Source organism: Lactuca serriola, chromosome 4 (genome assembly GCF_051521515.1).
Source record: "Lactuca serriola cultivar US96UC23 chromosome 4, Lser_US96UC23_V15, whole genome shotgun sequence".
Classification (NCBI taxonomy): Eukaryota; Viridiplantae; Streptophyta; class Magnoliopsida; order Asterales; family Asteraceae; genus Lactuca; species Lactuca serriola.
In genome coordinates this window covers 72,798,670-72,809,531 of record NC_136411.1, presented here as the reverse complement: position 1 = coordinate 72,809,531, position 10,862 = coordinate 72,798,670, and the positions used below count along the sequence as shown (strand labels likewise).

Genomic DNA, 10,862 nt, shown 5'->3' with positions numbered 1-10,862 from the left:
TTTAGTTAACAAGATAACTAATAAATAATACATATACATTCATAGAAAAGCTATATAAGAACAAACAAAGCAAAATCCAGAAAAAAAAACATTGACATCTAAAACAATACTCTTGGAATATTTGAAATTCAAAATCAATTTATATAAAATCACTACAACCTAACATTGAATCAATGGTCAAAATAAATAAAATTAGTCATATAGAATAGATTTTTTAATATATTTTTTTTACAATAAACATGAATATACGTCCTTTGTTTCCTGCAAAAGTATAAAAAAGTAAAATTAAAATTAAAATAAAATCTTATTTATTAAATGTTCTAGAATCATAACAATTATTATATGTATCCCATTGAAGGCAAGATGACTTCCCATAATTCCTCTAAGATTGTGTTTTGTGTTTGAGAAGTACGAAGTCAAAACCCCAAAGGGGCGGAACTCAAACCCAACAATTAACCTAAAACAAACAATCCCCATATAGATCTCGTTCAAGTCCGCGCCTCCTCCTCCCGTCGCCCCTTTTGTCATCACTCTCTTCTAAACTCCAAATCAAACCCTAATTCCCCCTCAATCATTGCCTTCAAACCTTCAATCCATTCATTACTTTCACCGTAAACGTCAAATTTAACCCTAAGGAGGCGAATCGGCGCTCAATTTGACTTGTTTCGCGTTTCTTTGAAGCTTCCTGCGACTATAGGGTTTTTCTGCGCTTAATCCTTCTGGATTTTGATAATTCTTTTCTTTTTGCAAGCTGGCTATGGACTACGAACCTTTCGATAGCAGCGGTGAGCTCTTCAATCTCTAACACCTTTCCAGAAATTTGGTGGAAGCTACGATTTTGTTGCGAATTTGTTATCGATCAGTGTGCGATACGTTCCGCTTGATTTTTCTTTTCCAGCATTGTCTTTTCTTAATTTTGTTTTTCTGCATCTTGTTTACACAAATTCAACACGTTAGAATTATGAATTTGTTGGTGTGGTCGTGTTGGATTGGATTCTTTTGGTTGAATTTTGTTGAAAGTTTTCTGCTTTGAATTAGAGGGAGAATTAAAAGAATGAGAAAGTGAAGCTTAGAGTTTGGTTGGTGCAGGTGAAGTGTGTTGTTTGCTTGGTAGTATTTTGGGTTATGTGTACTTGAATTATTTTGGGAGCTACCTTGTTGGTGTACGTATCAATGATATGGAGAAAGTAAATTAGCAATGTGTTGTATTTTGGAGTGGAGAAGGTGACTCTTTTATTTACCCCAACTGTTTTCCCCCTTCTATTGATTATGGGTTTATCAAAGAAAAGATAATGGGCTTGCCAAATTGGTAGTTAGTGTGCATTGCTGCATTCAAATGTTGCCTTTCGCAGAATATAAAACATAAATCAAGTAGGGCTCTTAGACCTTGACTAATCTTCTTTTGCATTTAACTATACTTCTTCCGTTCCTGACTTACAAATAGACCTATTCTGTTATGTGTCTATGTTGTATAATCACCATGCTTGGCTTATTTCCTACATCCCTCTCCTTTCTTTTGAGATGCTTGATTTTCTGTTATGTGTCTATGTTGTGTAGTCGTCGTCGTCCTATGATCCTATGATATCATAGCATTGCAACTATGGAATTCATGGCCTTTCAGATTGCTTTGGCTTATGAGCATAGTTTTATGAGCATCTTTTTGGGTGTTGTTGAAGCCTTGAAGGTCTAGCTGTGCATCACACCTGCACCCATTTTATTTGCAAATGCCCTTAACTCTCTAGCATGCAACACCTAAACCCCCTAATAAAATCCCATTTTGTCATATCAATGCTTTAATGCAATGCTATCACCAACTCAACACTTGTTGCGGCCGGATATAAATAATATTGAATGGAGTTTGCATCCTGTTATTGTAAAAGTAAACACCAGGGTATTCAGATTAGAGCCTAGGAGATGAGAATCATGTTCAAGAAGCAGACAATTGTAGGAACCATAAAAAGAGTAGAAAGCACATTCCTTTGTATGCAATATCAATATGGATGTGAGGATTGATTACAATTACATGCTGTGCTTGCCTGTGACGGATAGAGCTTTTCCAGTATCTATTCATACCACATAGCATTGCAACTACACATATGTTACTGTTAGTGTGTAGATGATCCTACACTATAGCTGTTTGTTTTCTTTCTTTTTCTTCATTTATCAGTTAAGGATCCTTGTTGAGTGGCACTTCTTTTTTGAAAAATGGGAATCGAGGGGTAGAGAAGGTCTGGAAAGCACTCACTTTATTAATGTCAGTTAATATTTTTGAGGAGCTTATTGGGATGCAATAACAGCTCCCCTGGCTCATGTGGTGAAGGGCATAATAAAAGAAAATAAGGACTAAGGCCATCTTTACTCAGTTCTGAAAGAGAACATTTGCCACCACGAGCAAGTTTTTTTGATGCTATTCAGCTATTCTTGAGAAGATGTCATAATGAGCTGAATCGGCTCATAAGTTTCACTGTCAGAAGTCATAATAACCAATTGGTGTAGATGAGTTTATGATGATTGTTTGGATTTATTGCAGGAACTGATGATGATCTTCCGCCATCCCATCAAAATAGAATTCCAAGAGGTGGACGTGTTGCAGGTAATGGAAGATCTGCAGTTATGGCTCCTGTACAATATCCAAGGATGTATGCAGAAACAGACATGGAAGCCCAAATTCACCACCTTGAGCAGGAAGCTTACAGTTCCGTTTTACGAGCCTTTAAAGCCCAAGCTGATGCAATTACTTGGGTATGGTTTGTCATCATATTCTCTTGATCATCTTTTAGTTTGTTGTTCCCTGATATATGTGTATTTTTTTTTTTTTTCAGGAAAAGGAAGGTTTAATAACCGAGCTCCGAAAAGAATTGAGATTATCAAATGAAGAACACAGAGAGCTTTTGGGAAAAGTAAATGCAGATGATGTTATCCGGAGAATAAGGTCCAATATTGTCAAGAAACAAAACAAGCTCCTGATAATATGATATGATTACCATGTTTATCTGATATATGTATTTATTTAAATAGGGAGTGGAGACAATCGGGTGGGATTCTGAACACAGGGCAAGCTGTTCATGATCCATTACCAAGTCCATCAGTGTCAGCCTCTCGTAAGAAACAAAAGATAAACTCTTCAGGACCTTCTCAATCATTTGGTGTCCCATCTCCTTCTTTTCATCCACAACAACCAGTTCCTCCACCAAACCAACCATCTTCTTCATCCGCTAGAAGAGCACCTGTCTCAGGGACAAAAGGGAAAAACAAGAAATCTGTAAGCCCACATTGGTATTTTGTTTTTTTTTTATGATATGATATGTTTGTTGTAATTTGTAAATGGCAATTGGCAGGGTGGGGGTGGTGGTCAGATAATGGGGGGAGGATCTTCCCTGAAAATGCAGTACCCTCCATCAGGGCCAAGTGGGAGGGGGCAGCTTGGTAATCGTGTGACTTCTGGGCCACTTGCAAATGAGTCTGCTGAAGCACCAGCATTCTCCCCATTGATTGGAAGAAAAGTGAGAACCAGATGGCCCGATGACAACAATTTTTATGAAGCTGTTATAACAGATTACAACCCCGTTGAGGTAAATTTGATATTCCACCTCCAAATTTTTTATGCTGAAAAAAATAAATAAATAAATAAATATGTTTTCAGGGTCGGCATGCACTAGTTTATGATATTAGTACAGCAAATGAGACATGGGAATGGGTTAATCTTGCAGAGGTATGTGTAGAAAGTTAAAATTATAGCATAGCATGTGTTAAATAAAATAAAATAAAATATTGTTTGATACTTGATGATGCAGATATCACCAGAGGATATACAATGGGAAGGGGAGGACCCTGGGATTCCTCATAAAGGGGGTTATGGTGGTGGATCAGGCCATGGAATGAGTAGACCTGTTGGACGTGATAATGGTCCTGGCGGAGGTGGAGGGAGAGGTAGAGGGTTGCCCAAAAGTCAAGCAGCAGCAAGAAAAGATTTTCCACCATCACAGAATGGCATTGGAAAGAAGGGTCTAGACAATATTCAGTTACTTCACACTGATACTCTGATAAAAGAGGTAGATACATGATAATTGCAGCTGCAGATATATCATATATGTATATTGTATTTACAAGAAGGGAAAGGAATTTTAACATTCATGCAACAGGTTGAGAGGGTATTTGGGTCTAGTCATCCAGATCCTGTTGAAATAGAGAAAGCTAAGAAAGTGCTCAAGGTTAGTTAAGTTTGAAAACATGTAATGTATGATTTACGATTGAAATAATAATAATAATGAATGAATGATATGGTAATGCAGGAACATGAACAAGCACTGACTGATGCCATTGCAAGGCTTGCAGATATCTCAGATGGTGAAAGTGGTACACAAACTAAACTCTTCTTCTAACTCTACTAAATTTCTTACTTCCTGAGTCCCACTTAAAGAGACAAGTGAATGAAACTAAGTAGAAAGGAAAAAAAATTGATGTTCCTGAGTTTTTTTTAATGGAAAGCAGACAAAGGATAATCTTCCCTTCCAATTTGGTTCCTTAAATAATACAGTGTAAAATTAAATGACAGATATGAATATAATTATAATGCTTGCATATTTATGGTAGAAAATCTCTCTCTCTTGCCTTGGTTGTGATATGTGAAGATTCAGAAGCAAGAAACTTGTTTTTTGGGCTTAAATGCATTTTAACTATAGCAATGGGTAACCTGCTACCTTCCTTATAAACCAAACTTCCCTACAAAGTAGAAAGTAGAAAGTAGATTTATGTTTCTTGCATTTAGCCCTATTTTTATACATCATTACTAAAAATTTGTATTAACTTTCTGTTCCAAATTATCTTGTCGAAATGGGTTGCAAAAATTTCAGACATGGGGTGGGTGGGTTTGGTCATAAAACACAGTAGTGTTTGTTTCATATAAGCTTAAAGAATAACCTTTGTTCATTTGCTTTTGCTGACAATAAATAAAACATATACTACTACTACTACTACTAGTATTATTATCTCCAACTCTAAATATCCTTGTTGATAACATATCCATATGATATGAGTTTGTTTTGATGTATAGATATTTTAAAGATTTTTTCATTTGTTACAGCTCTTTAGGTTTACATGGATTTGGATTAATATAAATCTTATGATTTGATTGATTAGGTTTGTTTGTTTAATTGTGACAGATGAAGGTGGGCGATTTATGCGAGGGCAGGCAATGGATCGAGAATAACCTCAAATGAGGAAAATATTAGAAGTAGGTGAAATAGTGATAGTGATACTAACTGAGTTGAGTTGAGTTGAGTTAATGAATGGTGCATGTGGATGGGATGGGATGTGTAATTTTAGGGATAGAGCCCAAAATTAATGAGATTGGATATGGATATGGATATGGTAAAGTAAGTAGAAATGCAAGATTGTAAGATATGATATGAGATGGTGGTTGATGGTGTTTACCCCTACTTATACTTAATAATATTTCTCTCATGTGTAGTAAGTAGTGTACCATTTAGGAGGTTAACTTATGCTGGTGGTGGTGGTGGTGGTGGTGGTTGGATCAAGATTCAAGGGGTAAAACTTATCATACAAATCAGACTTTCTTCATGTATAGATTCATTTGCATTTTTCTAATTTCATCTTCAGACAATCATTTATTGGGTTTTCTTAACAAAATGCGTAATTGTTGTTTGCTTTACATTTTGTATTTTCCAACACCGAGTGTCTTAGGTTCACATTTTAAAAAAATATGTGGTTTTCAAATTTTTAACTTTTTAGAAAAATAACATTTTTAAAATGTGTGTTGTTTTCTAGTTAAAACATTTCAAATTTTTAACTTTTTAGAAAAATAACATTCTTAAACCGACTTAAATGTCGTTTATATATACTTAGATGTATGCCTGCGCAAAGATACCATGCTAGATAGCTATTTTGGCTTGTTCGATTTTATTGTTGGTTATTATGTAATTAAAAATTTCCATTTTTATATAAAATATTCATGTTTATATTTTATATTTATTGTCAATTTATATTATTAATGTAAATTAATTAATATTAATGTCTAGTTTAACAAATATAAATTAGATTATATACATGAATTAATATATTTTAAAATTTTTATTTTGTTCCAAATTGAATTTCTTAATTGTTTTATTTAATTCAAGTCTTCAAACTTTTGACAAGTATTTATAAATTATTTATAAATAACGATTTGTTCAAAAAGCTTAATAACTTATACTTTTTAAAATTTAAGATATAATTAATATGTTTGTTTTATGATTTTACCAATTTAATTTGCAAACACCGTTTGTTAATTTATTAAAAATTAGGTGGAAAACCTATGTATTATATGAGTTTATTTGAAGAAAAAAAATTTAAATATGAAATTCTAAACATTTAAAACTTTGAATTTATAAGAAAAATTAAAAAATATTGATTTATTAAAATTAATGTGTTTTTTTCTTTTTTAAATTTAAACAAATAATTTAAAATTTTTAACAAAGGAAACTAATGAAGTTTTAATTTAGAAATTTTAAAATTAAAAAGAAAGTCAATAAATGGAATTGATATGCATTTATTATAATTATTACATTTAAATATTATGTGAAAATTGATAAAATGAAAAAACCACAAAATGCCGTGGGAAAAATTTAATTGAAAAAAACCACAAAATGATATGTGGCCAAATCAATGAAAGTGTGACATGTGACAAAAAGATTTTATTTTATTAAAGTAGATATTATGTTTTAATTTTAATTCAAAGTTTTTTTAGTATGCAAAATTTAGAAAAATCATAAAATATGAAACAAAACCACATGTGCAAGTAACCATAACATTTATCTTATTGCTATGTATATTTTATTTTGAAGGGGAAAAACATGTTCAATCGGAGGAAATAAAGAAAAAACACTGTTATCACCTTGGTGACGATGGATGCAGTGCCTTCTATTAAAATTTATACAATTTTTGTAAAAAGTATAAAATCATAATTACAAGAAAAATATTAAATGATATGCATGTTACACAATTATAAACCATTACATCCAAAATAACCAAAAATGATAAACATGTTTTATAGATGCAAATTGTTACTGGATCCATACAAAAGTATAAGACTAACAGTGAACAATGATGCATTAGATACACACCACTTATTTAAAAGCGTTGTGTCAGAATCTAAGCAACACTATATGAAGTGTTGCAACATATTAGTGTTACATCAGACATGTGCAACCATTCTAGTAAACAATGTCGCATCATATATGTCTTAACAACTCTATTCAACACTTTCAGAAGAGTTGTAGCACACTAGAATTGTACCTTTACAATTTTTCTGGAAAAGTTTTACGTTAACTCAATTACAACATTTGAAAATTTTGCAACAAAACCTAACACAACACTTTTGGAAAGAGTTGTATTAGTTGATTTAGGGTGTGTTTGTCACGAAGCGTTTGAGAGCTTCTAGCTTTAAACAAAACACTCAATCTTTTTTTTACAGAAAGTCTCGTTTGACACTATAAGTTTCTATCGTTTAGTTTAAACAAAACGCTCTAAATCCAAATGTTACTTCACGTAGCATTTAACAAAACGCTGCCAGCTACAAGCTAACTACTTAATGCAACAAGCTACCCGCTACTAGTTAGTTTTGCCGAACACGCCTTTAGTTCGTTGTGTGCCAAGACCATGTAAATTTTCATGTCTTCAAAAAAAAAAAAAAAACTCATAACAAAATTTATAACTCACAAAGATGGGAAGTAATTTGTTTGATTAGTAAATTTGTTTGTAGATCAAAAACCACTATTATAAAAATATTTTTACTATAAATTTAGCTACAAAATATTTCCATCGGTAATTACTGACAGAACAATGACAAAAATAGGAACGTTAGTTTACTGATCGAACAGTGAGGAAAATTAAAAAAAAAATTATATTCTTTACAATATCCTTCAGTATTTCGTAGTAAATTACTAATGGATTTATTTTATGTTCCAATTTTGTTGCTATTCCAATATTCTGTTGCAACATTATTATTATTATTATTATTATTATTATTATTATTATTATTATTATTATTATTGTATCTTTTTGTGCATATATGTGTATCTGTACGTATATATGTGTATGTGTATATATATACACATGAGTGTATGTATATACATATGTTTATGTATGTATATCTGTATCTATGTATATGTTGTGATATATATATGAATGTGTGTGTACCTTCCGCAGCTAGAAAGTCGTGAGAGAAAGTGCTTTAGTAGCGATTTCCCTATTCTAGATTGTTTGTATGTGTATGTATATTTATTATTATGTAAGAATGTATGTTGGTGTATTAAAAATTATTATGATATATATATATATATATATATATATATATATATATATATATATATATATATATATATATATCATAATAATTTTTAATACACCAACACACATTCTTACATAATAATAAATATACATACACATACAAACAATCTAGAATATATATATATATATATATATATATATATATATATATATATATATATATATATATATATATATATATATATATACACATTAAAATGATAAAGCATGTAATGAGTAATGAATTATGATGGTGTAGATAATTCCACGTAGATCAATGTTACATATAATTTGGTATAAATAAATTATTTAATGTATAATCAAGCTATGGAAAAATGAAGCTCAAAAAGCGACATATGACACCTAAAAAATGAAAAATACAAAAAATATGTAGATAATTAATGAAGGATATGTATCATAAATTAAGGGTGTTTTTTTTTTTTTTTTTTTTTTTTTTTTTTTTTTTTTTTTTTTTCTTCTTCTCGTAGTGAATGGTCTAATTCGTGTAATTTAAGACTGTAATGAATCGATTGTAGATTGTTTATATAGATTAGACATTGCATAGGACTGCTGAAATATTCACGAGTATTTTGAAAATAAGGATTTGAAGTATTAGATAAACCCATGCTTATAGATTACTTGATGGATTCAGTTATTAGTAATTCTGAGATGATAATATATTCTATTCTTCAAACGAAGATACATAAGTTGTGATTTACAAGTCGGATGTGCATTGATGTTGCGAAAATGCACATGGTGTCATGTATGGTTTGGTGAGTAAAGGTCACAGTTATGTATCCAAACTTTATTCGTTCTTTTCGGGCTAACAGGAAAAACGATATATTTGGGTCCCTCAGTGATTTGGTGTTGACATTAAAATGCTAGGCCTAGCCGAGACTAAATTGATGTGTTCAATTTGTAGTCTGATGACAACATTACAAATTGAGAAATCATGAAACAAAATTTTGGACAATAAGATTGATTGGATTCTATGCCTCGCGTCCATACGATATCTTGAAGAACGAAGGGATAGCTGATCACTTATCCTAGGGCCAACGTTTGATTTGAATCAGAGTTCGGCAGTAGCTTGGGAAGCTCATTTTGCTGTTTAGTTCAAGGTTATACTTGTAATTATAGTTACAGACTTATCCAAGTGGGAGACTGTAGGATTAAGGCGTCTAAGCTCATAACTAAATTCGTATGACTTGTAATTAGAAATAAAATCCTTTTGGGTTGCTCCCATAACTAGTAACTGAATAGAGTGATATTTGGAGAGAGAAGTTGATTTATTAATTTATTATATGATTAATAAATTGTAATAAATAATTTGTTAATATATTATGATTAATATATTAATTTGAAATAACAATAATTAAGAATGAATTAGAATTAATTTGGATTTAATTATGAGTTAATTAGAATTAACTGAAGGTGCAAAGATTGAACTGTAATTGTTCAATAGTTAAACAAGAAGGAATTCCAGAACCTTTAATGAGAGATGACGGTTTTGGGAGACGCCAAAGGCATCTGGAATATTCATTCTAAAGATAAGGAAAATGGATAACCACCCGTAATTGAAATAGTATTATTTTATTTAGGGTATAGGGTTCCAAGGGTTATCTTATCAGGTATAAATAGGACCCTTGGGTGCCTTATTTTTGTCTACTACCTACTCCTTTAGAAGGGCCAAAATTCTACTTCTACTCTCCTCTCTCCTCTTGTGTTCTTATTGCTAGGGTTTAGGTACAAACCATTAGAGACACTAAACTTTTGATGCTTGCTTCTCAAGTCTACAAAGGAAGGAATCAAGTAACTTGTTTGGTATAACAAGTTTAAGGTATGTAACTCTAATTTCTGATTTTCGAAATTGCTAGGGTTCATATTTGTTTTGTTATTCAAAATATGTTGCCTTGATGTGAAAGATATAGATCATTTTAGGTTGCATGTGCTCTCTCTTAATTGTTAAGTGTTTTTACGCATTAAACATTGTGTTGTAACCTAATAAACCCATTAGTCTGGAATTGTTTTTAAAGTAACGTTGTATTACCTCTTCATGTCCCATTGATTGAAGCCCGAACCCTAAGAATATATATATATATATATATATATATATATATATATATATATATATATATATATACACACACACACACATACATACATATACACACACAATTTAGAAAGGAAGGTGATTTTTGAAGTTACTAAATTGACTTATCGAATAAACGCAACATTATTATAACTATAATTTTTTTAGGAGTTTTGACTTTTTAAACTATTGAAGTCTCAACATTAACTCAATATAGTCACTAAATATCTGATCATGTTAAATTGGACCCTAAAATCCGAGCTTTGACTCGTTTTGCCCCTTACGACCTCTTGTAGTCTGTTATTCAGTTTCCTTGTCTACGTGACATCCAAAAACAAGATTCTTAACTATGAAATCTTTTCTTTTATTAAAACTAAACTCGATTTTATGTTTTTTGTTTTTTCTGTATTTTTCAAAATTTTTATCATTTTATTTTGTTTTATTTTTC

At 31.2% G+C, this 10,862-nt stretch overlaps 1 protein-coding gene across 1 annotated transcript; it reads left to right on the top strand.

Moving 5' to 3' along the window:
- The first annotated feature begins 386 nt into the window (after positions 1–386).
- LOC145101876 (protein EMSY-LIKE 3-like) lies at positions 387–5,473 on the top strand. The gene is made up of 10 exons (XM_079039173.1): positions 387–785; positions 2,531–2,742; positions 2,823–2,932; positions 3,019–3,262; positions 3,339–3,572; positions 3,644–3,712; positions 3,795–4,052; positions 4,143–4,211; positions 4,293–4,356; positions 5,163–5,473. Exons 1-10 carry the CDS (start codon positions 758–760, stop codon positions 5,207–5,209), a joined length of 1,335 nt encoding a protein of 444 aa, XP_078895299.1. The 5' UTR covers positions 387–757; the 3' UTR covers positions 5,210–5,473.
- The last annotated feature ends 5,389 nt before the right edge of the window (positions 5,474–10,862 follow it).

Coding starts and splice junctions, on each gene's coding strand:
- LOC145101876 (XM_079039173.1), top strand. CDS start 758: ATGGACTACGAACCTTTCGATAGCAGCG. Junction 2,933..3,018: donor GATGTTATCCGGAGAATAAG/GTCCAATATTGT, acceptor TTATTTAAATAG/GGAGTGGAGACAATCGGGTG. Junction 4,212..4,292: donor AAGCTAAGAAAGTGCTCAAG/GTTAGTTAAGTT, acceptor ATGGTAATGCAG/GAACATGAACAAGCACTGAC.